This window comes from Echinops telfairi, unplaced genomic scaffold, assembly GCF_000313985.2.
Source record: "Echinops telfairi isolate 266 unplaced genomic scaffold, ASM31398v2 ScPeMD7_7424;HRSCAF=8462, whole genome shotgun sequence".
Taxonomy (NCBI): domain Eukaryota; kingdom Metazoa; phylum Chordata; class Mammalia; order Afrosoricida; family Tenrecidae; genus Echinops; species Echinops telfairi.
The window spans coordinates 42,051,252-42,077,986 of NW_022111324.1; the positions used below are offsets into that span (position 1 = coordinate 42,051,252).

The following is a 26,735-nucleotide window of genomic DNA, read 5'->3' on the forward strand; positions in this document are numbered from 1 at the left end:
AGGCGACAGCCTTGGCTCAGTCCCAAGCCACCCCTGTCTAACCCAGCACAGTCCCAGAGGCCGCCCGGAGGTGCTGGACGCCTGCAGCCGCCTCGCCCTCTGCCCTCCGGCCTCGGGGAGCCGCAGGGATGGCGCGGGGCGCGGGGAGGGCGGTACCAACCCCGGAGGCACGCTTACCCGAGCTGCCCAGCTCAGTTCTCACACTCTTCCCTGCCACGGTTCAAGAGACCTCCGTTTCCCCAATCCCCCCTACCCCGCCCGACCGTAAGGGGCGCATCCGATAGGGGAGGGGCATTGCGGCGGGGGCTGGGGTGTCGACAACAGGAGCTCCCCAGTTCTCCCTCTGCCTCCTCCTCGCCGGCTGCCTGCGTCCCCGGGCGGCGCCCCTGAGACCTGGTAACCCGGCCCTCGCCTAGTCTGGAGCCCTGAAGTCCGGCGGAGGCCCCGCTGACCCAGGTCACTGAGTTGGGGGTTCCCACCACCCGAGGGCTCATTCCCACCCTTACCCCCGCCGCTCCCGCGCCGGCCCCCCGCCACCCACCGAGCGCCCTCGGGTGCCGAGTGCTCCCCTCAGGGCGGCCCGCACGGGAGCGCTCCAGTGACGGAGGGACGGGCAGGGAAGGCGGGGAGGCGGCGGGGAGCCAGCCGGGAGCGGCTCAGCCCAGCGCGCGGCAGGAGCTCCCTCCCGGCTCCAGTGAACGCCGACCGCAGCCGCGTCGGACTCCCTGAAGGCTGGGCAGGCCGGGGCGGGGCCGCCCGGGGTGCGGGTCCCACAGGACTGCAGCCCCCGCGCCAGATGCTCGGGACTGTCGGCGATTAGCTATGCCCGCCTCTTGCATTCACACCCTCGCTCTGGGCCGAGCCGCTCGGAGCCTGCCTCCTCCGCGCCCCGGAGCCCCCCAGCCCCCCGCCCCGTTTAGAAGCCGAAAGAGAAAATAAAAGACAGGCAGAGGGAGCCGCAGGTGGGAGGTGAGGGCGTCAGGTCAATCCGGACGGAAAGACGGGCAGAAAGGAAGAAAAAGGAAGAGAGAGATGGATTTCCATCCAATGCGTATTGATCTACTATTTGAATGAGCAGGGGGACCTTGGGTGACACTCCAGAACTGACCTGCACCTCTGGCTGCTGCCTCCCGTCCCCTTTCTCGGAGGACCAGGTTCTTGCACGGAAACGTCTACACCACAAGGTAAGGTCCCGGTGGGGGGTGTCCCTTCTTGGTGCAGTGTGGCTTAGGAGGGCTGGACTTCCCAAGGCGTCTCAGGCACCCGCCAGAAGAAGGCTGGGCCTGGCCCCAAGCCGCGTCCCTACCTGAGGTCGCCGCGCTAGGAGCTGGGGCGGGAGGAAAGGGAGTGGGCTCCCGGGCGCACCGCCCGCCTGACGCGCGGCTGTCCTCCCCCAGGGACCCCCCAACCCGCAGGACAGGCGTCCCCAGCTCCCAGGGCTCCGCCATGCTGAACGACAGCACCTTGGAGGCAGGTGAGTGAGTGCCGGCTTCCTCGGGGTTTGCTCCAGGCCACCGTGTCTGTGGTGTGTGTGTGTGTGTGTTCGCGCGCGCGTGTGTACGTGGGCGTGCGCGCTCCTGCGCGAAAGGATCGTCGTATTGGGGTGTAGCTTACAAAAGGTACAGTGCTTCTCCGCTTGAAAACCAGCGGTCTCCTGGAGTGTCACGTCGGGACAGGATTTCTGAAACGTGGGGTCCCTACCTTGGGCCTTTCTTCCGAGTGTCTTTGATCTGTCTCGGGACCCGGGGCCTCAGCGTGGGCGGAGGTCCCCGAGCCCGGGGGGCCACCTGAGGCGGGAGGCTGGGCGCGGGGGTCTCCTCTCTGGGTGGGCCAGGGAGGGAGAGCCAGTCACCGTTTCTCGCCCCCGTGGGCTTTCCCTGGCGACCGGCTGCCTTCCGGTGTTTTTGTTCCATCCAAACCCCGCGCGGCGGTGTCTGCGCTTGAGCTCGAAGGTCGCCTCGCGGGGCCGGTCTGGTTTGGCCAGGGGTGGCAGGGCTGTCCCGCAGTGGGCTCTTCTAAACCCAGCGGCTGCTTCCTGCGACCTGGGGCGGGAACCCCCAAGGCTTGCAGGGCGCCCGCTGGGGACGGGAAGTGCGGGTGGGCGCCCAGCGCGCAGGCGGACAGCGCCCTGGTCCGGGAGCCGAACTCGCTGAGCTGTTGGTCAGGTGCGCTGCAGGATGCAGCCACCTGCCCTTTGCGGCCCCCACTCCCACCCCCCAGGTCTCAGCTCAGGTAGCCAGGTAGCTCCATTGCCCCCTGGCCACCAAGAAGGGACAGAATCCCAAGTGCGCACACTCCACCTCCGGGGGCGGAGGGAGGAAGGTTTGTCCAGAGAGAATCCGGGTTTCTGCCATCATAAGAGAATCCTGAACGCCCCGGGGCCATAGCTTAGGTCCTACCTCACGCAGGGGCGCATCCGGGGGTATGGAGGGACCGCTAGGAGCGCGGGACTTTCAGTTCCAAGATGCTGCCGACTTCCCTGCGGCCCTGGGGTGCTCATTCCAGTGCCTAAAACCAGTCCCCAGTCCCCAACCTGCACCTCTCTGAACCAGCTTAATAGGATCTGGAGAAATGGTGACCTCTGCCCCTTAAGGGTAAACTCGCAAGTGGAGTGGAATGAAGGGGCGAAGGGCGGGGCTGGGGAGGTTCGGGTTGGAGAGTCTCTGTCTCCAAAATTCAGGTCTAAAGAGACCTTAAATCACCTGTGCGCTTATGCACACCAACATGCAGGCTAGCTGGTGTGCTTCCTTTCTCACCTTTAAAGCCTTTGGCGCCCTCTGGGCAAGGGGTTGCAGCCCTTACCCCCTGGCTCTTCGGCTTCCTCTCCTCCCGGGAGTTCATTGGACCTGGACTCTGCCCCAGGGGGCTTGCCAGATGTGCTTCACCCAGACCACAACCACCGTCATCACTTTCTCTACTCCATGGAGTCCACTCCCGTGCATTCTTGAAAGTGACGGTAGCCAAAGAAGAGTTGGCAAGCAAAAAGTAAAGCGAGCTTAATGGATTTTATGTGCCCAATGGAGAGAGAAGGCAGCTCAGGGTCATAGATCTGTCCCAGACCCTCTCCTCTGAGGTCTCAGGCTGAGAAGAACCTCCTGCACCTGCCCCAAGGATGAAGGGGGAGCGGTTGCTCAGCGCCAGGAACTGAAAACGCAGGCACTCCAACTTTTATAGGGCACTGGAGGCCCATTTAGCTCTGGCCCATTCAGCTCTTAGCCCGGAGACCAGGGAGCGCTTCCTGTCCGCAGGCCTCTGGCCGCAGCCCCAGCAGAGGGAAAGGGAAAGAACAAGGCGCTACAAAGGTGCTCTGCACTGGAAAGTGCTTATTGTCTTTTGAGAGCAAGGCGTCCTGAGGCTTGCTTAGGACATCCCAGGATAAACACCCACTTTGCAGAACAACTCCCCTCTCCTTCCTCTTTAGGAACTGTGAGAGGAGGTAGGGCTAAAGGAATGGTGAGCGATTTCTGGACTCACTAGAACCTCCCAAACTCCAGCACCCCCCTCCTCCTTCAGCTTTCTGCACTTCCTGCAGTCACTGAGAATGAAGAATCTTGGCAGTTGCTTCTTTAGAGGAAGTAGTAGATCCCACCGATGCAGAAACTTATAACCTGAGTTTTATAGGCAAAACCAGGCGTAGCTGGGATCCAACCAGCTGCTGATTGCAGGAAGGGCTGTGGCTGATAGATGATGAACAGATATATGTTCAATCGATGAAAGAATGAATCATTCAGGGGTTTATAGGGCTCTGGTGTTCGGGTGCTTGGCCTCTGGTGCTTAGGTGCTTGGCTGTCCTGGAGACAACTCACAAAATTCTGGCTCGTTCATGGGCTCGTTTGTTGACTTTTTCTACATGGAGTGCCTAAAGTTTTCGGCTCTTGTAAGGAGGGAGTGTGCTCCTGGTTGCTTTTTTGTTGTTTTTTGCCGCACTAGGACGCCCCCCATCACTCCCCAAATCAACAACAACCAAGCCCCATGCCCACCACCTCACTTGGGGAAAAGAGGATTCAACTCAGAGACGAAAGGATTCAGGATACCGTATTTGTGATTTTTCTTTGGCGCTTCTCTGCCTTAGCGGAAGGATAGTCTTCTTAGAGACCCCTCCTCCTTTTTCGCCGCCTTCTCAGCTCTAGGCCTTTTCAGCCGTTGACACTCGGGAAGGCAGTCTGCCCCTTTGTAAAAGAACCTGCTGTCCCGGAAAGGGCCGCTTGCCCTAACCCTTCCTGAGGGGCCCTTCGGTGTGTAGGCTGTTGTGCGTGGGTTTGAAAAGCTCATTGATTTCCATCCGAAGGGGCTAATTATATTACTTACAGTAAATAGCAACCCTGCTGTCCAGTAGGGCTGCCAAGGGGTGGGGGGTGACTCCAGCTTAGTTCACTTGATTGGTTTCACTTTTTGTGTGAAATTGTGTTTTATGATCTGTCTTTTGGCACCCGGAGTACCTAACAGCCCACAGTCTGCAAATAACATTATTTTCGCCCCTGCGGGGGAAACAAAGCTTGGGGGAAGCATTGGAATCTTGGGTTTCAGGGAAAAGGCGCCTGGAGCCCTCTCAGAGGCTGCTGGTTGGGGACAGGAAGTCAGACTTACGCACCAAGGATGGCTTCCTCCCTCCTTCCATCCCCCCTTCCTTTCTCTCCCCTCTACTGTCCTCTCCTCTTTCTCTCCCCTTCACATTCTCTCTTCTCCCTTCAACCTTCTTTCCTCCCCCACTTCCTTTTCTCTCTTTTCATCCTTCTGGAGTTGGCCGCCTTTTCTAGTGGGGCTCCCCCGGGCGAAGGAGGGTGGGCCTGCGGCGCCGCCCGCAGAGGGACCCCAGACGTCTCTGGCCCGGGACGGCTGCGGGAGCGGTGCGAGCGGAGGACGGCGGAAGAGCGGGCTGCAGCAAAGGCCCCCGGAGTCTTGCTCACTCCCACCAAAGCCGGTGGTTCACCGCCGTCACTCCAGGTTCGGGGCCCCTCGAGGGCCCGTGACCATTTGAATGAATCGACAATATTGAAACATTGTAGACACTTTTTCAAGGTCGGGGGAGGGGCTGCCGCTAAAGGGAACGGAGTGTGTGTGTGGCGGGGGGGACACAGAACAATTCCACCTCTTGTGACGCGCGGGTCCGCCGCTTGGGTCGCCAGCTTCCCCCTCCAGCTCCTGCACCGCCAGGAGCCCCGTTCCCACCGGTAACGGGTGCTGGGCTCCCGGGGCCGGGGCAGTAGGGGGCGGGCGGCAGCCATGCCGAGAGCACTTAGTCCCGCGGGGGCCAAAGCCCACCTCCTGGAGCCGCTGCCCTCGTTGACAAGTTTCAGACTGGACCCTAGAATCGCCTTCAAATCTGAACTGGGGTAAGAGAATAAATCCCCCGATGGTCTCCGTTTGGTTACACATCGTGTCTTCAAATCCACGACCTGTCCCTTAACCCCGACTTTGTAGAAGAAAATAGAGCCCTCCCTCCCCACCCCTCCCGCGGCCAACAACCTTGAGGAATAGACTCTCCAAAAGGGCTTTCTTCTTGGGGGAGAATCCAGTGCCTAAGAAATAGGGTCTCCGACCCCAGGAGGTGAGGGGTCGGAGAAGTGAAGTGGCAGTCCGACCTTGGTAAGTGAGTTGAAGAGGGGACGAGCCTTAATTTCGGCTTCAGTGGTGCGCCTGAATGTTGGCCTCAAAATTTGAGGTTTCATTTAGAGTCACTGAGGACCAGAAAGTCGAGGAAGAGGGAGCCTGAAGTTGGAGCTAACATTCTGTGGGCCGAGCTCGGATTTAGTCTTGAACATGGACTTTGGAAACCATCTGGGCCTCCAGCTCCAGGGCAGGGACAATAAGAGCTCCTTTTCTCCTTTAAAACGTGACCACTGGGAACTCTTGGAAGGATGTGTGTGTGTGTGTGTGTGTGTGTGTGTGTGTGTTGGGGGGAGGTAAAGACCCTCACCCCTCCCTCCCCAGTATCTTCACCCTCCCCCCCCCTGTAATGTTTGTCCCCGCTTGCCCATCACCAGGGGGTTGAGAGGAGTATGACAGGTCTTTGTTGTCTGAATAAAAATCCGTGGCAGCTCCGGGGAGAGAACTCCTCCTACTAAATTATCAAAAATGGGCTGGCTTTAGTCTCTTAACAAATTGGACCCAGCTCCAGCAGGAGCAGTCCCCAACCCAGCCCACAGGCACTGGGAACTTGCAAGCAGCCAGGGACCGCAGCAACTAGCACTTCTTTTTCTCTCTTTGTGTTCAAAACTATTTTCTTTCTTCGCCCGATTTTGTTTTTTCTCCCCCCCCCTCCCGCGGCAGTTGTTTCCCATTAGTAACCCGAGCTCTCCGGGGCAGCGCGAGTCGCCTCCTTCGCCTGCGTCCCCCTCCGCCCGTGTTTGTTTGTTTGCTGCACAGCTCCTTCGGGGACCCGCTGGGGCTTCTTTCTTCTTCTTCTTCTCCTTCTTCTTCTGCGGGTCAGCAGCTCTGCGGCCACTCTCTCCGCCTCTTTAGCCTTCCCTCTCTCCTCGCCTCTCCCTCGGCTGCCGGGTCCCGGAGCGGTCCGCCGCCGCGCAGCCCTCGGCAGTCGCGTCCCTCGCATGAGCTGAGAGCCCAGCCGCGGGCGCGTGTATATGGAAATAGTAGGGTGCCGAGCCGAAGACAAGTCGTGTCCCTTCCGTCCCCCAGCCATGCTCTTTCACGGCATCTCCGGAGGCCACATCCAAGGCATCATGGAAGAGATGGAGCGCAGATCCAAGACCGAGGCTCGCCTGGCCAAAGGCGCCCAGCTCAACGGCCGCGACGCGGTAAGACAGTGGCCCGCAGAGGCGGCCGGCGGGCCGGGGTCCCCGGCTGGCGGGGGTCGGGGGTCGGGGCGGTGGGCTCGGGGGACACCAGCTGCAGGCTCGCGCGCGGTGGGGAGGAGGGCAGGCCTGCTAGGTCTGCGAGGCTGAGCCAGAGCCCCCTCTCTGAAATGTCAAGGGCGCCCTATCGTCGGATCTAGCTGTTCCTGAGCTGGAGGAGGAGCGGGCCGGGGACGTCCTGGTCCGCAGACCCCACACTTCGGTTCCCGTGCCCCCTAGAGCTCCGAGCGCCTTCCCAGCGAGGGTGGGAAGCGAGGCGGGCGAGCTAGGCGCAGGCCCCGGGAGGGCGGCGCTCGGGACCCCGGGCTCCGGGTTTGAGGACCTGATTTCGGGGTGGAGTCGGGCGCAACGGAACCACCTTCGCATTTCCGCGGTCCTGGTGCCCGGCACCCTGAAAGTCCGAGACTTCGCCAGGCCCGGCCAGCGCGGCGTGGCCTCCCGGGCAGCACCGGAGCGCCTGGGGCGGGGGTTCTTGTAGGAGGAACTCGAACCGCAGACAAGCCCTAGGAGGGCAGACCCAACCCAAGCACCAGAACTTTTTCTAAGCCTTTCAGTGTTACTACACTTCATAGTTAATAAAAAGCGATGTCCTCTTAAAAAGAAGGAGAGGAATCTAGGTGCTTCTCCTCCCAAGGACGGACCAGAGGGGGAAAACACCAAAACCTCCAGAAATGATTGCAGCCAAACAGAGCAGTGTAGGTCCGTTGGCCTCCTGCCGGGAACCCGAGGGTCCAACTAACCAGGCGCCTGCCTCAGCCCGGGCGGCGGGCGGCCAAGTCCTGCCAAGGGGCCGATGGCTGGACCTGTCCCAGGGTCCTCTTCCCAGGAAAGGGCGAATCTTGCCTTCATTCTTCAGGGGGACGCCCCACCCGTTTCTGCTAGTGTTGAGGGAAATCTCCCTTGGTTAACTTCTTTTTCTCTTTGGCTGTTATTCTGTGTAAAGACAAAAAGCAACACCGAAATCTGCATTTTGGGGGCTGGGCTGGGTTCTGGGGAATGAAATTTTCACATCCTGGGCCCGGCAGGTGGGGACCCGGGAGGGAAGCTTGGCTTGGGGGCAGTAGCTAAGCAGATATTCAGGGTGAAAACCTCTCGTGGGTGTTGGTGAGGGGCTGTTCAGAGAAGCCTGGCTCTTCCTGGGAGCGACAGTTTCGGGGGTGGTGGTGGATAAAAAGCAAACAAACGAAACCCGATAGCCCTGAAAAGTAGGGACCACCGCGGCCTGTCAAATGTACCCCAATCGAAGCAGAGTGGACTAAAATATGAGCCCAGGTAGAGTGACCTTTGAATTTCAACGCTGCCTCTACGAATTGCAATTGTAAAGAGGGAGTTCGCGTTCCAAAACAAGCTTTGCTCATCTCCATCTCCTTTGCCTCCCTCCAGGGCCCATTCCCATCGTTTCCTTTTGTGTGCGCTGTCAGCCGCCGGTTTTTAGGTTGCCACATTTCAAAGAAGACCAGCACCCCCAGCGAAGTAGCGAAGTAGCGTCCTTACATGCCCAGCGCGTGTTAAGCGAGATTCGGGAGGGCCGCGTGGTCCTTAGTTAGCGGTCCCGGGTGGACACGAACGTGGGTTCAGACAGCCACGGCAGAAAAAGAGCGAGCCACCCACTGGAAACGCGTTCTTGTGTGCCGTGGCTGGCGGGCTAGCAAGGCCAGGGGACCCCATCCCTGCGCTGTGCGCGTGCCCTCAGCCATACCTGTGGTTGCCTTGCAGGGCATGCCCCCGCTGAGCCCCGAGAAGCCCGCCCTGTGCGCCGGCTGTGGGGGCAAGATCTCGGACAGGTACTACCTGCTGGCGGTGGACAAGCAGTGGCACCTGAGGTGCCTGAAGTGCTGTGAATGTAAGCTGGCCCTCGAGTCCGAGCTCACCTGCTTCGCCAAGGACGGCAGCATTTACTGCAAGGAGGATTACTACAGGTACTCTCGTGCCTACCCCTAGGGTCTGCCAAGACCGGACCACAGCCACTTGACCCAGCCAGCCAAGCGTTCCCTTTTCCCGTGTTTGTTTGTTTTCTTCCTTCCTTCCTTCCTTTTCTCCTCCTCCTCTTCCTCCTCCCCCTCCTTCTCCTCCACCTTCTGTCTCTTGGGGGTACAGTCATCAGCCTAGGAAAGTTAATGGGGCCTCTGCATACCAGCTTTAAGCTGCGGCCCTCTGGACAGGCGGGGGCACCAAGGTTGGGCGCGGGGCACACGGAGCTAGAGCGTGCCCAGGAATGCCGCGCTCTGGCGCGCAGAAGCTCCGAAGCTCTGTGGAGAAATCCAGGGCGAAAGCAAAGGGATGAGTCTGTGCTGAGACTTGAGTCGTTCGTTTCCGCTTACTACGAACTACACAAGGTCGGAGTCTTGCAACAGAACTAGTGGGCAGCAACCCGCGAGTGGTGGGAGATCTTGGAAGTGACTGAAATCCGGAATAAACTCCGTTGCCCCTACCCTTGCCACTCAGCACCGCACCTAGCTCCTCTTTCGGAAGGTAGAACTGTCCCCCTGACCCCAGAGAGAACCCAGCAGCGGGTGATCTGGTTGGGAAGGACAGAGGCATGTGTGGGTGACATACTTCACCTGTCAGCTGGGTTTAAAAAAAATGTTTCAAGAAAATTGTCCTTTGCTGGGCTGTCTGTCTGAATCCTAGGCACGCATCCAGGAATAATCATAATATGGTCCTTCATTCATAGGATGTTTGGTAATCGATGAGGCGATTAATAACCATTCTTTAAACAGCACAGCGCAGTGAGTTAGCTAATGGTGCGCGTTTTGTTTGCTTTTGGGGGTGCGTTTGATATTTAAATCTCCACTTTACTGAAAAGGAAACGGAAACTCAGTTACTCTAGTCTGCAGATTTTAATGCCAAGGTTCTTTGCCCTGGTTCAACAGAACGGGTCATGAAGCAAATAAAATTAATGTTAAAGTGGGCCTATCCTCCCCATGCCTCCTTTGGGGGTCGCAGACCAAACTCCAGGCGCCGGCGACGCGCCTTCATCAGCGCCCTGACTTGGCTGTTTCCTTCCAGAAGGTTCTCTGTGCAGAGATGTGCCCGCTGCCACCTTGGCATTTCTGCCTCCGAGATGGTCATGCGTGCCCGCGACTCCGTCTACCACCTGAGCTGCTTCACCTGCTCCACCTGCAACAAGACTCTGACCACAGGCGACCATTTCGGCATGAAGGAAAGCCTAGTGTACTGCCGTGCCCACTTCGAGACCCTCTTGCAAGGGGAGTATCCTCCGCAGTTGAGCTACACAGAGCTGGCGGCCAAGAGCGGAGGCTTGGCCTTGCCTTACTTCAATGGCACAGGCACCGTGCAGAAAGGGCGGCCCAGGAAGCGGAAGAGCCCCGCGCTGGGAGTGGACATCGTCAATTACAACTCAGGTGGGTCCCTTCCTCAATCCCCCACCCCCACCCCCAGCAGCCCGCAGCCTGGGGCTCCAGCATCCCTGAGGAGGACCCGGAGTTATTTCCCCATCCTAGATCTGGCTCCAAGAGGGGACTTAGCCCAACATTGCCTTTTCTCAGTACAACTCCCATTCACTCAAAAGGAAGGGACCGAGGAGAGAGAAAGACCTTTATTTGGCAAAAGAGCGAAACAAAAGAGAAGGCAACAAAGCAAACCCTAAAACAAAACAACAAGCAGAAACTCCCCAAACAACAACAACAACGAACAAAGAACACATCCACAACCATGGGGTTTCAGTGACCGCCCCCAAACAGGCTGAGCCAAATCCTGGCTGCCTATTAGTTAATGAGCCCATTAGTTTCTGGCTCCCAGTTGGAGCAAAATTGCCCCGGGGCAATTCCTTTGTGGAAGCCAAATTATAGCTCCTGAAGGAGGTTTTCCTAAATATTAGGGGAGAGAGAAGGAAAAAAAAGTCTTAAGAGCCCGTCCCAGCTTGCTTCCAGTGAGGAGGCTGTGGTGACCAGCCCAGAGTTAATCAGAAACACAGTTGGCAAGAGTGTTGAAAAAACGGATGCCCTGATCTTGGTGACAAGCTGGAGGTTTGGAAATCCCTCTCCACAGCTGAGCTGTGCTGTGCTTAGCAGAGGTCAGGGCCCTCATCTAGCTGGCTCTTCCCTGTGTGGTAGACCCTCCAAACCCCCAGACAGACTGGGAGAGTCACCAGGTCAGGCTCACTGGGAAGGCTTCCTGGTGTGGTTCACACTGCTCTTCTGTCTTCCACCAGCTATCTCTCTTAATTAAAAACACAATACAGGCACCTGGCTGGAGAGCCCAGTTTCTTGATTGCATTGGGGGATACACTCACCATGGTATCAATCTCTCCCACTCTGAGTATGACTGGTAGAAAGCCTAGACCCCTACTTGCTACACTGGTATTTGTTTGTTTGTTAGGCTGGCAGAAGTGAAAATGAGAATGAGCCCTGCTAATATAACCTATCTCTGTGCAGGAAGGACCCAAGCTTCTCTTTTGAATCCTGGACACTGGGAAGAGGGTCTTGAATACTCTGGTTAATTTTTTGAGAAAGGGCTGGCCAAGCTGCTCTGGCTGGAAACCCCAGCAAGTAGGAGTCTGAGACAAGGACAGACCATTTGACTGTTGAGGAAGGGACTTTGGGGACCTGGTGTGGCATTCTTATTGTCCTAGCCAAAGCAAGTGCACCTCAGAGCATGAGTCTTACCTGTTTTTCTCTTCCACTTCCCAGTGGCACCTCCCAGTACCTGCCATCTGGTTGGTGCATCAACAGTAAAGGTGCCCAACAAGAGGAGCGACTCGCTCAAAGTCACATAGCCAATGTGCACAAGTCAGTACTAAAAGTCCAGTGCTGAGTTGGGAGTTTTCAGAGGATGCCAAGCAGGAGTAGTGGTTCTCTCCTGCCCTGTCCCCAGTCCCTCCAGATCTAGCTGAAGAGCAGATTCACAGGGTGGTGCAGGTGTAGCAGCAGACACTGAGCCCAGAAAGTAGCACTCTCCTCTCTCCTGATGCCCTGACCCCCCTTGCAAGCCCTCTCTAGAGGGTCCTACATATTGAGAAGAGAGCTGATAGATATAGAGCCCCACCAGATCAGTTTGCATCAGGGCAGCGGGCCCAGCCTGGGGTTTTGCCAACCTCCAGCTGTGGGCCATGCCCTTGCCCTCTTCCCGGTTGAGCTACATCAGGGGGCTTTGGTTGGGGCCACTTCGCTCACTCAGCACGTTTATTTCATCTCCTTTGATATGTGGTCTTCCGGACAGGAAGGACAGGCAGGGCAGTACTTGTTCTTTTTTAATAGAAGATGACGTTGGAATCTTGAGTCACTCTCTAGGGCTTTAGGTTTTTCTTTTTTGGTGGGGGTGGGGGAACAGAATTGGGAGCAGAGGAGAAAGAGAGAGAACATGGAGAGAGAGAGCAAGACTATGAGAAACAATGACCCAAGGAGACACAACCAGTGAGCTCTTTGGAGAGGGAGTGCCCAGAATGGGTGGAGATTAAAATTTTTTTAAGAAATCATTTTATTGGGGTCTCTTACAGCTCTTATAGCAATCTATATTCAATTATATTCAGTACATTTGTACATATGTTGCCATGATCATTTCCAAAACATTTTCTTTCTACTTGAGCCCTTGGTATCAGCTCCTCTTTTCCCCCCTCTCCCCCACCCTCTGCGTGGAGATTTTTAACCAAAGAAGGGCAAGCCTGGCTTTTTCCGCCTTATTCAGTTCATCAAATTAGCTAAATTTGATTTCTCCTCAGATCCTATTTTATATTGGAAAGAAAATCCAGCTTCTTCTACTTCTCTGAAGAGAACTAGAGACTATGCACTTAAAATTCTCTCAGAATAGAAATCTGTCTCCAAGCTCCGTCCCTCTTTAGTTTGCAAATGAGTGCCACAACCAGGTAATATTGGCAAGTAGACACTGTCTAATTCACGGAGAGTTTGTACCTCTACATCACTGCAGAGGGGGATACCTCTTTATTGACATCCACACCATCCTTTCTGCAGGCTCTCTGGAGATACTAGAGAATAGGAGACATTTCTTTTAAGTCAGATGAAAACAAGCTGGAGGATCAGTTTAAAGATGCCACCTAGAAATCAACTTAGCATTTTAAAAAGTGTTTACTAACCAACTGCCAGTTTCTTACAAGGCTAGCAAAAGAAGCCTGTCAGTGAATTAAAAACATGGTAAAGCTTCAAAAAATAAACTGGACCCCACAGTTCTAGCTCATTATTTTAGACTTTCTTGGGTCGTATATTGCCAGTTCTGCTTAAATGTAAGCTAGTTTCATGAACGGTAACTTTGATACTAGGAAAACAATGAGAATTTATGCATTAATGCATTTTCAGAAACATGTACATAAAATATGTTTCTGATTCCAAGATTGTCAGAGAAGAGGTGAAACTTAGCAAATATCATTCAATGCCTTGTAATGGAAATTCTTAAAGTAGTTTAAACCTCTTTGTGCCATTAATCAGACAGACACCTTAAGAGACATGGAAAGCTAACCTAGAATCTTGAATTGAAAGAAAGCCCTCCAGACGTGGGAAGAAAATATTGTTCTAAGATAGGCAGTCCTTGCCTGGGCAACTCAGCATTTATTTAGCAGCTAATGTTTGACCTCTTCTCAAAATCTCCTTCCCTTGGGTTCCTCCTAGCTACCCAAACTTTAAAAGAGCGTTACAGCTGTTAAATAGCTAGCCTGGCACTGACCCCTAGCGGTCTCTCAGGGACCCATACGCTCTCAGAAGGTCACACCCTTTCAGAGCAGAAAAATCACGTTAGAGGGGAGAGCAGTTCAAAATGATTGGAAAATAGAGTATTTCGATCTTCTCATTAACTTTATAAGGCTGGATGCACACATATAGATGGACGCTTAAGGCAGTTTTAAGAGAGTTAGCATTTCATCTCATAATTCAGGGGAAAAAACCCTTTGGTTACAAAAGTAGACCTCGGGGTCTCAGCTGCAAGTTTACAGAATGTCCTGGTAGTTAAACATAAGTAATTTAGGATAACGCACTAGTAGCTGTGAAGAAGAAATTGATTGCTCTATTAAGTTGCATACTGTAAGCTATAACGCAGTCACAGGAAAATGGTATGCCATACTATCTGTTTAATAAGGAGATAACTTCACCTCCATACACGCTGGATTGCATTTTATGTATAAACAAGCCCCATCACTTTGTTTAATGCACTAATATACTTGGCAGAGTTCGTAGTCAATGATAATGGAGATAGAATATATATCTAGGGAAACAGCTCTATGAAACATTTCTGTAATTACCTTTTGTAAACTTGAATTTTAAAAACTTATTATTATATAGTTAGGTTAGGAACCATATTTATTTCACAGAAATTTTACCTGGGGAATAGGGATGGATCAGGGCATTATGTAAGCACCACACCTTACATCTTCTATCCCAAGTGTAAGATTAATTTTGATGTGCTGTTTAGGGAAAGTTACCTGGTACTGGCACAGCATAGGAATGAACTCTTATTTGAAGACACCTCCAGGGACTGAGGTGTGCCACTTGGACCATTTTGTTGTGGGCACATTTATAATCTGGCTGTGAAGCATGGCCCAGTTTCCTGGAGATAAGTGTATTTTTATAGTGGGTCCTAAGATGTTATTTCATCCATCTGAGAATAGGAAAGTGCAATTGTATAGACTCGCTGGACCTGACACAGCCTCCTTGGGCAGAAATAAGGTAAAATGTAAAATACCTTCTTCCTGTGATCTCTGGGCTTATGCTTCCCTTTTGGATGGAGTGTCAAAGTCTGTGCCCAACCTTTGAATGGATTCATCTGACTTGGACTCTATTTCATGTGGATTTGACTTTGGAATCATATTCTCTTGTTTTATTGATCAACAAAGTTTCAAAAATCTCAACTGGATAGAGTTTCTTGGCTTTGCTAGGTTCAAAGGGTCCAAAAGGGAATATGATACAGTCCATTCTTTCGATGAGCTACCTGCTTTTTGGGCAAGCTCACTCTCCTCCTTATTCTCATGTATCCTATGGCAATATGAGTCTAAACCAATGAGACATGAGTCTGTGCCTCCCTGTGCTGTATTAGGGAGAATGTCTTGTTAGATGGGTTGATGATGGCAAAACTTGTGTTTCTCTCCACTGACGTACTGAAGACATTTTAAAAAGGTAATTCTAAACAGGAAAGCAAGCAGCTACCATATTAGTAAGCAGAGTTCAAGAGGTGATATTGAGTAGGACCATACTTTTATTCAAGATTCAGGGTTCTTACCTTCCCACGCCTATCCAGGGTGATCAGCCTGGTTTTAGGTATTCCATTACAATACAGCGAAATAAATAAATAAATAAAACGCAGGATGAGCAAATCTAAATAAATCTCAGGTAAATATCTGAAATCAGGCTTTAAAAGGAAAATAAATGTCTGTGCCCTTTAAGTTGTACAGTTGACTGACCCAATAAATATTTAGGAAAATATTTTTATTTTACAAATCTTATTTCCTATGCAGAGCCAGTAGGTTGTTGGAAATGACCTTTCAAATGTGCAGCTTTACATCCAGGGGATAATGACTTTCAGGCTGGTTTCAAAGGCTGGGTTGTTCTGTTCCCAGGGCTGAGAAGGGCTTTGCTAGAGGAACGCAATACCACTCTCTCTGCAGGGTTGCCCCCAGCCTGCCACCAGGGGTGGGACTCCATCCCAAGCATACATACCCAGAGCAAAAGGGGCCCAGATCTGAGCCTAGACACAAACACCCTCAGTGGCTAGGAGAGCGCTTCAGGCATGAACTGAGGGGAGAGAAGTCTGAGTTTATTCTCTTTCAGAAATATTTATAAAAATAACTCCTCGGGAAAGATGTTTTCTTCCTGGTATAGTCCTTATATTAAACAGTTAGGGTAAAAAGCCCTAGGAAATTATATGCTTACCTTACATAAGAAATCTGCGAACCTGAACATTTTAAGTTCACTAGAAATAAGGAATAAGTTGTATCCTGCAAACTTCTTTTTTTCCTAGATATGTGTGGGAGCACTGGTAGATGGAATATCCCCTCTGCCCCTTTTGGAATGACTTTTCAAACTTTGTCCTCCTCGAAGATGCTCTAGTAATTTAGAAAAGGAAAAAAAAAAAAGGCTGCAACTCAGAGCTGATTAATTAGTAGACTTGCAGAAACTTCCAGATTGGAGACACCAGACAGGCTTGTTTGTCACTATCTCTCCTGACAAAAAGGAATGCCTGCAGGTGGCCCGTCTCATTTCACGGAGACAGAAAGAGGAATCCCTCCCAACCGTGTGCGCGGGTTTCCAAGGGCACACTGGGCGAAAGACTGGTATGAGATGAATTTGTAGAGAAGGTAGTATCTTTTCACCCCCATATTGTTTGATGCCCACTTCAGTGTTCGTCATCGCCAACTGAGCTGATTCGAACTCACGACAAGCCTAGGTGTGTCACAGGAGAAGTGCGCTTCTCAGTTTTCCAAGGCTGTGATACTCTGGTAGCACCTCAGGATAGGGTTGGACTGTGCGCCTCTTAGCAAGTAGTTTAGTGCTTAATGGTTTGTGCCACCTGGGACCCTTTTTCTCTCTACTTGCGTGCCTTGGAGTCGATCCTAACTCAGTGGATGGTAGCAGAACTCCTGCAATCTTTACAGGAGCGGATTGCCAGGTCTTTTCTCCCATACAGTGACTGGTAGGTTCAAACCACCTGGCCTCCAGTTAGCACAGTGAATCTCAGCTTTCCTAATGCAGTGACCCTTTCATACAGTTCCTCATCTGGTGGTGACCCCCAACCATAAAATTATTTCTGTTGCTACTTCATCACTGTCATTTTGCTACTGTTATGCATTGGGCAACCAGGCCTCCTCTCCCATCCCCTCTATTACTTACAGACTTCTCTATCTTCTCAAGGGTTTCTAGCAACCATGGAGCAGATAAGATGGCATATCAATTATTATTCTTTTTAAAAATAGTCTTCTTGGCACCTACTCCATATATAATATAATTCAATAGTTCAATATATCAAGAAGATTGTACCATCATTACCACAATCAATTTTAGAACATTTTCTTTCTCCTGCCCCCTCCCGCCACCATGGTTAAATTAATTTTAAAACAAGTTGTGTAATCATAGTCAGTTCTAGTGCTCCCTCCCCCTTCCAGAATTCACTGTCTACTCCCCAAGTCCCCTCACCTTTCCTGTCCTCCCCTCCACATCCCCTACAAATCATTACATCAGTTATTGTCTCCATGCATCCACTCCTTCTGTGCTTCACAAACTGGTAAACCAACAGAAAGGATTAAAAAAACAACAACAGAGTGTGGTAAGGATAAAGTAATAATAATATAAAAATACAAATAATGAATAAGAGAGAAAAGACCGCCATCAATATTTTGAAAGTCAGGGAAGAAATCTTGGTCATGGAACAAGCAAGAGAACAAATTCAGGTGGGGTCAAGAGGGAGGTTAACTGACAAAGTATCAAGTTCATACGCATTAATCAAGATTAAATGATCTCTGCCGAAGAGTGAGGCTGCTGGAGATCCTGGCCTGTGGCTAGAGGGGATCTGCCAGGGGCTGACTCTGACTAGGTCTCTATTAGTTTTCTATTACGTAAGCTATGATGGTGTCCACAGAAATAGGCCAGTTTGGCAGGCTTTGGCAAATAACCTCCTTCTTTTGCCGAGCCGTGCTCATAACTGAACAGAGAGCCGTGTACACTGCTGCTTTAGGATGCCAGCATTGCCCTGGGCCCTGCCACCGTTCGTTCCAGCTAATGAAGGAATGTGTGTGGGCACTTACAACAGGTTGTAACGAGAATGAGGCAGATCACTTGGACCGGGATCAGCAGCCTTACCCACCCTCTCAGAAAACGAAGCGCATGAGGACCTCCTTCAAGCACCACCAGCTCCGGACCATGAAATCCTACTTTGCCATCAACCACAACCCAGATGCCAAGGATCTCAAGCAGCTTGCCCAGAAAACAGGCCTGACCAAAAGAGTTTTGCAGGTAAGACTCCTCCATCATTGGCTGTGATACATCTCTCTTCCCCGTGCCAGTGAAAATAGAGTGACGTGAATGTTTCCTGCACTGCTCCTCGTTAGTATATCCTAGTTGTCTCCCTGGAAGGTGCACCGAGATATTGTGGGGGATCGCCAGGGGGTGCTCAAAGAGAGACCCAGGGATTTTTGAAATGCAGCACATTTTCTCTACAGCTGGGGAGATAGAGCCACCAAAGCCAGCATACAGTTTGCATCACGGCTCTGTAAAATATTGGGGATGTTATTTGTACAAGCGGTGGCTCCAGAGATTTACATTGACATTAGGTTCAGTGCAGAGACTTGCTGTCTTCAGCAACATTCTGGACAGTCTCACTCACATGTTATGACCTTCCAAATTCAGATGATACCCCCGCTTTTTCCATCCCGAAAAGCTAGACGTATGGCTAGTGTGTCAGCAACCCACGGGAGCAAGTACGTAGTTTTCCTTTTGTACGTTATGGGTCCCAACACAGTAAGCTTAAAAGGGGACTAGCAGGAGTGAGCCCTGCGGCCTGCTTGCTTCCCTAGATGCGTCCTGCATCAGGATGACTCCATAACCAGATACAAGTCATGAAATGGAAGGAGGATGCTGCCAGTCACCTGTAATCCTCTCCCATTTTTCAGGAGTATTGAATAAGCCTTTTAATTCAGCGAACCGGTTTAGGGGACTAACAGTGATCTGTGGCCCCAGAAGCATTTTTCTTATTCAAAGAATAATTCCTGTGCGTCAAACTCACGAGCCCCAAAGTCTGTCTCAGTGAGGTTTACTTCATGAGTGACTCTCTGAGAGACTGCTTTCCCCCCTTCTCAAAAGAACAACTGGGGAAGCAGGGTTGTAGGACGGCCTTGGCTGCAAATATTTGTGAAAAAAATAGGTTTAAAAGGGGATGGAATCTTGCCACATTTTTTGGGAAGTCTTCTTTTAATTACCCCTTTATCTCTGTGCCTTCCTTTCTGTGGCATTTCTGTGTGGGCACCAGTTGTCCGAGGTGGCCCTTGTTAATCCTGGGAGGTGGAATATATGCAAGAGAGAGAAGGAGAGAGAGAGAATAAATTAATAACATTACTTCAGTAAAAAGCAAAAAAAAAAAAAAAAAAGGCCCCTTTCTCCCAAGAAAAAAAGAAAAAATCGTTTAGTTCAAAGGAGACATCAACACTAAAGAGAGAGAAAAAAAGGAAAAGGGAAAGGGAAAAGGAAGAGAGAGAAGTCTAAAAACAAACATCGGTAAAGAAATGAATTGGGATTGGTTTGCAGGTTTGGTTCCAAAACGCACGAGCCAAATTCAGAAGGAACCTTTTGCGGCAGGAGAATGGGGGTGTTGATAAAGCTGACGGCACGTCGCTCCCGGCCCCGCCCTCAGCAGACAGCGGCGCTCTCACTCCACCCGGCACTGCGACCACTTTAACAGACCTGACCAATCCCACTATCACTGTAGTGACAGCCGTGACCTCTAACATGGACAGCCACGAATCCGGAAGCCCCTCACAAACTACCTTAACGAACCTTTTCTAACATTGGATTTCCCCCCCTCTTAATCCTTCCTCTTCTTTTTATTATTATTCTAATAATTATTATTTTATTATTTACAAGACCTTTTTTTTTTAACCCATGAGATATTTGGGAAATGAAAACAACAACAACCACAAAAAAAAACCAAAACAGCTCTGTGTGTAGCAACTGCAGCCACTTGGCAAATGAGTTTACAGTATCGTCTCCTTTCAGTGAACGTATTTTGTCTGCAAATTGTATTTGGATTTTTTTTCTTCTTTAATTAATTAGTTCTTTCAGTCGGTAAGGGGAGTTTTTGAATTATTCTATTAAGTGCCTCTTAAAATTGTATTGTTACTTATTTCCAGAATCTCGGTGGAAAACGAAAAAAGTTGTATTTTAATGGGCCAATAATCATTTAAATGATTAGGTTACTAAAGAATCATAATTAAACATTTTTTTAAACCTTGCAATTAATTGTATGTATGCTTATGGGATTTTGCAAACTTCACATTTTAAAATAATTGAAAGGTAAAATGCTTTGGCTGATTCCCAACTCTTATATGCATTGTTGATTCAAATGGGGAGAATGATTACACAAAAGTACTAATAAAACAATTTTAACAAATAATGATTAAGTGGGTGAGAAATCTATTCCAGGAATGTGACTTTTCCTACTTTAGCAATGTGAACCTCAACAAAACATTTTATTTAGTTGCTTTTCAAAATTTTAAAAATAATTTCAAAAACTTCCCATGTATCCATGAAAATTCCACATATAAATTGAAATTCTATACTTTCAACTCTGGAAGCTAAACATGATCATTGTGAAACCATTCTCTGTAAATTTGTATGATCCCAGGAAAATGGAAATAAGCAAAATACAATTTTTTAAGAAGTTAAAAAATTTGGCTTAATTTCCCGAGTAACTCTATTGATTGGCTTCTGATGTACCTACCATAAGATTGTATCTGCCATTCTATATGAATTGCGTTTTAAAAAACAAACAGCTTAGTAGACTAATATCAACAATGACAATTCTTTGGTTTGGTGTTTGCTTTGTTTTACTTTGTCACAGGTTGATATATGTATTAAAGAAAAAAAATCTGGCACTTGAGATTTGAGGTTATTAGATAAACTCAGAAGCCTTGTGGGTGCTGATCTGAATATATTTCCTTCTTTACAGTAGCATTTGTTTCCCCCTTTTAATTTAAGCTAAAAATCTTACTGGTCTGGGCAGTGGTGAATGTTCATCTATATGCTTCTGTTGTAGTTAAATACCAATTAGATTGTGGATTTCCTAAAAGAATATTAAAAAAAAAAAGAAGTCAAGATATATGTCTTGCTTTAGTGGATTGTTAAGAATAACTTTGCACATATTCTCCACTTTGGGGACCCCTTAAATCTCCTTTGGTGGTCGAAGTGGCTATTTAATAGATTTTAAAGGTGTCCTTCTGGCTGTATAAATGTGTGGTTAAATATTGACAGTTCACTGCCCACATTGAAGTGCATTATTGTAACTTTTGCTCAGGGTCTTTAGAAAATTAGCACAGAAAGTAGCTTATTTTTTAAAAAAAGACGATGGAAGAGAAGTTAACACTGTAACAGAAGAAAGGTGTGATTGCCATTCTATATTTAGCAAGTGTGGTTATCATCTTATATGGAGCTTAAATCTTGACTTTTCATATTTCTATTACATTTTGGGCATTTACCACTAACCAGACCAAACAACCTTGGTAAGGCTGAGATCTTATTAATACACTTTTACAGGTAAAATATTGATACTTATAAATTTTGTTCTTTGACAGAACAATGTATGGTACTATAGATCTACTTTATTAAGTAGACTAATTATAACTCAGTTCTCCTATGTGCCTTATGATATAACTTGGAAGTAAGTTTGTGAAAAATCAGGATCTATGTGTTGTTTGTTAAATTAACTGTTTTAAGCCCTTTTGACACCTCACTAGTTTTGTACTGTTTTACCTCTTATTTCTGAAACTCTTTTTATGGTGTATCCTGTTAGAGGGGACAAACATGTCATAGAAAGCAGTTGTGCACTCTTTCAAAAATAGTTGATAAATTCAATAATCTTATCTATTGAGCTTCGTGTTTATAGTACAGTAAGTGGTCTAGCAAAATTGTCCATGTTTCTTTGTTTATTGATAAATGCATTGTATAGAAACTATTTCCCCTAAATATTTATGGACCAAACTATTGTGATATATCCTATTAAATTTGTGTGAATAAACCATTTTGAATCTAAGGAGTTTTATTTTCCATCAGTTTCATTTCAGGTTTAACTGTATTAGTGTATATCCAATATCTATATGTAAAAGATATTAAAATGGTAATACAGACAATTTTAAAATAGACATACAAATAGATTTTAGATTTCCAAACTTCTGATTCATATCAAATGTACACACCATTGCATCGAGAATGTAGTTAAACCTAGAATGACCTTTAAAATATATTTACTTACAATTAAAGTAATGCCCCACTGATTTGACTCAGTTCAATTCTTAGAATTAAAAAGAAAAGATAATTGGCAGATAAAGTAATTGCATGAAAGGAAATCTTAAATATGATTAAGATTTAATGTTAGGTCTATTGAGCACAAGTGGATATTTGTAAATCTAAATAGAAATTGCAGACCCCCAAAAGCCAAGTTGCTCTGTAGTTAATAAATTGTCACTATGATTTTTTTCAGGGAGAACAAATCTTGGGGCATTACAGCCAAACATCCCGACGTTTGAAAATTCCCTAAAGTATTAAAAGAAGGGGAAAAGTTTGATCGGAAATCCACTGCAGTGAAGACAAAGAGAATATTAGGTTATGCTAATCATACATTAAAAAAAATCTATTGAGCCAAAAACAAAAATACAAAACCAAAACAAACAAGAGAGAGAGAGAGAGAGAAAGAGAGAGAGACTTAAATGTCATTTACTGAATGTTAACAAATGACAACTTTTGTTCTTTACGGTGTCTAACACAAACGAAGGCTAAAATTATGTGGTTCAAGACAAATGAATCATGTATAAATCAGAGCACCCTGGCGATGAAATGCACACCCATATTTGAAGAAGCTTATTGAGAAAAATTCCGCACACTTGTCAAGCACAAATAGTTGTAAAATAAAGTCCCCAAACCTCCATCCCACATGCTTGCTGATGTGTTCTAGTCCCCTCTGTTAATGGCATTTTTCAATTGTAAATTCAAAGAAGAGCTATCGCGCATTTAAGAGCATAAGGATTAAAACCCAGTAATTTTAGTATTATTGTTTATTATTTCTTTTTTAAACAAAACCTCTGCATGCACTTTTACATCTGTCACCTCTAGTGTACATCTCTGTATGATGGCTTATCTTTGCTGTTTCTTGTATGATAGCTTTCATTAATAAACATTTTATTTGATGCAAACATAGTTAACTTTATGTTAAACACACACTGTTGAACATAATTTTGAACGCTGCCTTAATATGCAGCACAGTACATTTTCAGCTGGTTCTACTTAGGAGAAAACACAAACACAAACTTCACATAATGAAGTTACTTTCTGGTAGTTTAAGTTAAAATTACTTACTAGGTTTTTAGCTTTCCATGACTTATTTTAATTTCTTGTGTTCAGTTGACACATGTATTAAAAATACAACAACAAAACCCCCAAATTGCTACAAAAGTAAACCTCAGAATAAATTGTCATGAAAGATTTAGCAACCATTTTAGATCAGTAGGGTAAAATTGATGGGTCCTCTATCAGTTTACATACATGTTAGCTATGCAATGAGCACATTTATTGAAGTATACAGATATATTTTGAACTCTGAAAAGGTTGATCTCTGCATAGTTCAAGTTACATGTGATGCTACAAACACAGGAGCAAGTGGAAAGAAAAGCAAGTATTTAGGAATGAGATTGTTAATTGTTAGAGGGAATATCTGAATAATTTTTTAAACTCTTCCTATTTAGCTGTATATCCAAAGCATCTGTTAAACAAATAACCTAGAAAATACTTTCTAGGAAAATTTTTTCATTATGATGAAGTTTTTAATTATATACAAATGAACCCTATGTAAATGATGTAACTTTTATGAATGATAGACATTAAATATTACACTTACATGTAATCTCAGAATTTTGAATGTTTTCTTAAATGCTTTCACTTCCTGAATACTAAAAGAAAAAAAAAATACAAAACAGAGCAAGCAGCTTACTACTACGACTAATACAGCACGCGCAATGCCCCGCGACAAGCAGACTCTTGCGTGATCACGCGTAACAGGCTGGTTTTGTCAGTAACTTGAGTGTTTACGCCTCATTGAAACCTCATCCGCGGCTATAGCAATTTAAATAGATTTTCCAATACATTTCCAGCCGGTTTGTTCCAATCTCTGTCCTACCGCTTCGCCTTCTTTCCCTGTTCTGTCACCTATGGTAATTTGGTTTGGAAATATTTTGGAACTTCGCCTGGTTTTACAGACCTTTAAATATTTGTCTGGTATGTGAAATGTGGGAAAAGACCAAAGGGGGAGAGAACATAACTGAAATTAGACATCTGAAAAAAATAATACAAATTTGAAACAGGCACATTTAAAAAAAGTAAAAGCAAGCAGCACTAATTATATGAGTGGGGAAGGAAAAAAGGCATGTGGTGCATCGTTAGAAAGTCGCGCATGCTTTCCCGTGATGCACCGCGGCCTTTGGAGGGTAGGCAACTGCACACTCATTGTTTGGCAAGGAAGGCGGGCTTCTAAGTTAGGAACAGCTTCTACCTCCCAAATGCCTGGGCTGGTCTAACTCCTGGCAAATTGATCTGGGGCACACACACACCACACATACACGTTTCCTGTATGTGCCCAAGATCAAGTGTCTGATCGCTTTGGTTGATACCGACTTACTGTACATACAGGGTAGGTCTTCTATACATAAATAAGGATAACACTCCATAAAAATGGGCTCAAAGGGAACACTTTTGAAACCTAGGTGGATTTTTTTCCCCTTGTCATCTAAAAAGTATATAGCTTTACTGAACAAAACCCCTTTGGAACACAGTTTAACAATCTAACTGCATGTTCTTTTACAATAACCTTTCTTCGGTCAAAGCATTTAATAAGCGACACATAAATGCCATCCCATTCTCTGTAAGAAGTATCATGGTGGTGAGTCTTAGAAGTGGGCATGGAAGATCTGCAGTCATGCCATCCACTGCCTACCAATTTTGCATAGAGTTTTGCTCATAGCTTCCAACTAGGTTATAGTCAGTCATGGATTAACTTGCAGGGAGATTGTGCATTCTCTTACATTTTATGCTGTTTAGACACCAGAGTAAAATAAAGACATTAGGACTTGATCCTAATTTGAGAAATCGCATTGGATTGCCTTGGAAAATGTACATAGAGGTAGATCGACTTTTGGGGTCTATTTTATATTTTCAGTAATTGAGAACCAACTTTGTTTTACAGTCAACATAAAAAATAGAGAATTGTTTTCTTCATGGTGGGCTGTTCATTGTAAAGCATTTTCATGACACCTAGCCTATTCTACCATTTTTATTTTCATAATAACAGGACTGTTCACCAGATTTTCAAAATAAATGATAACTCTAGGTTAATGTTTTAATCTTTTTAATACCTGTTGGGAAGATTTCCATTTTGTCTGTTGCCATAGCAAAAGAAAAAAAAAAGAAAAAAGTTCAGAATGTGCATGGTACTCTAGGAAAAGTGTATGACTATGATGTAAGTAGCAATCTAATCATTACAACTGAATTTCATTTTTAATTGTGTTGCAAAATGGATGCTGGTTTTTTTTACTCTAATGTCACTCTCCAGTTCAATAGTAACCCTTCCCTAATCTTACACCCTATCAAATTTTATCCCCTTGGATTATTAATTTTTGCTTCTTTGCACTACATGCTACCTTGTTGTGCTTAAATGATGGGAACCGGCCAGAAGGAAGATGCAGGTACTAGCCATATGTAGAAAGTTCTGGTGTGCATTTCTGTGTACGTCCTTTCCCCTAACATATTAGAATTGTCAGGAATGATCTTGCCCTTTGGAACTTCATGTTTACATCTTGCATGATCTTTTAAATTAATCCTAAGAGCAACTGGATACCTTTAATGGTTATTTGAAAATAAAATTTGGTATAAATAAGATGCTCCAATCTGTGTGGCCTCCTATTATTCATGGACATGTTAGTTTTTTTGTTTCTGTGCTTTTGCATTGAGTCAGAAAATATTAACCTAAGGGATATTTAAATGGTTATTTGTGACAAATATGCAAAGATGAAGAATCTCAAAGGTGAGTTTGCCTTTACTTAATTGCTCTCATACTCTCTGTGTGTATTCTTTTTCTTTTTTTCCCAAAGCAGCAAAAAAGAAAAAAAATCATGACAAGCTAATCGTTGTAATGTTGACATTCAGGGATTTTGACAGTTTGTAACACATAAAGTTGTATTTATTACTCAGTAAACTTTAATTCTATAGAATAAATGCCCTTTATGAAGTGTGACTTTTGAAAAACACAGAAGTATTTCAGGGTTTGAAGCAGGGAAAGCTGTTTGAAATCTTTGAACAAATAAAGTGAGGGGTTTCAGGAGAAAAATATGTTAAGAAATTATTTTTAAAATAATATTTTCTGTCTTTCACTTGGGTTAACCTAGACACTCTATAGGAATTTAAAAAGCTATAAAAGACATTTGTAACATTATGATATAAATAATTGAACAGTGATATTTTACTTTGATATAAATTTGATATAAATTGAGACAGCTTAATTTAGAAGTAAAATTTATTAATTGAGTTCAGATCGAAGGTTTCAGACGAGGAGACATTAATGGCAAGGAGATTATTTATCCTTAATGAACTCTGATATGGGTTCCAATATCATTATTATGTTTTCTTAAATTCAGGATTATGAAATATGTGTATGTGTGTGTTATTTTGAATATGTAGTTTACCAATATATATAAAATGTATTATTACAAAGGAAGGATAATCTCTTTTTAAGCCTCATTTCAAGAAAAACCAACCAAACAAATGGAAACAAGCAAAATAATGACAAATTCCCATCAGTGGAAGTGACAAATCTTCCTAGGTGTCATTCAGCTTTCTAGGTTCTATGTGGGCCACTGTTGTCAATTAAACTTGCCTACCACTGTTTTTCCTGAAATCATATTTCTGTTTTGGATCATGTTCTACAAAGTTTGACTAGTGCTTATAATTCAACATAAACAACCATAAAAGATATAATTTTATTGGGATGAATAGTTTAATTTGTGTTCTTTATTAAAAGAGACAGAGAATTAAAAGGCTCTTTTACAATTCTTTTTTTTAATTAATCATTTTATTAGGGGCTCATACAACTCTTATCACAATCCATACATACATCAATTGTGTAAAGCGCATTTGCACATTCATTGACCTCATCATTCTCAAAACATTTCCTCTCCACTTAAGCCCCCGGCATTAGGTCCTCATTTTTCCCCTCCCTCCC

The 26,735-nt window shown here is 46.7% G+C and overlaps 1 protein-coding gene across 3 annotated transcripts; it reads left to right on the forward strand.

Moving 5' to 3' along the window:
* The first annotated feature begins 1,439 nt into the window (after nucleotides 1-1,439).
* On the forward strand, nucleotides 1,440-22,759 carry LHX9 (LIM homeobox 9). Of its 3 annotated transcripts, XM_004699781.2 has the most exons (6): nucleotides 1,440-1,474; nucleotides 6,637-6,755; nucleotides 8,529-8,731; nucleotides 9,822-10,177; nucleotides 17,517-17,719; nucleotides 19,007-19,348. In XM_004699781.2, exons 1-6 carry the CDS (start codon nucleotides 1,447-1,449, stop codon nucleotides 19,262-19,264), a joined length of 1,167 nt encoding a protein of 388 aa, XP_004699838.1. In that variant the 5' UTR covers nucleotides 1,440-1,446; the 3' UTR covers nucleotides 19,265-19,348. The 3 variants fall into 3 exon arrangements, with proteins under 3 accessions (XP_004699838.1, XP_030743623.1, XP_004699837.1); XM_030887763.2 differs by lacking the exons at nucleotides 1,440-1,474; nucleotides 19,007-19,348 and adding an exon at nucleotides 21,954-22,759 and having other exon boundaries at nucleotides 6,582-6,755; XM_004699780.2 differs by lacking the exon at nucleotides 1,440-1,474 and having other exon boundaries at nucleotides 6,582-6,755.
* Nucleotides 22,760-26,735: the final 3,976 nt, after the last annotated feature.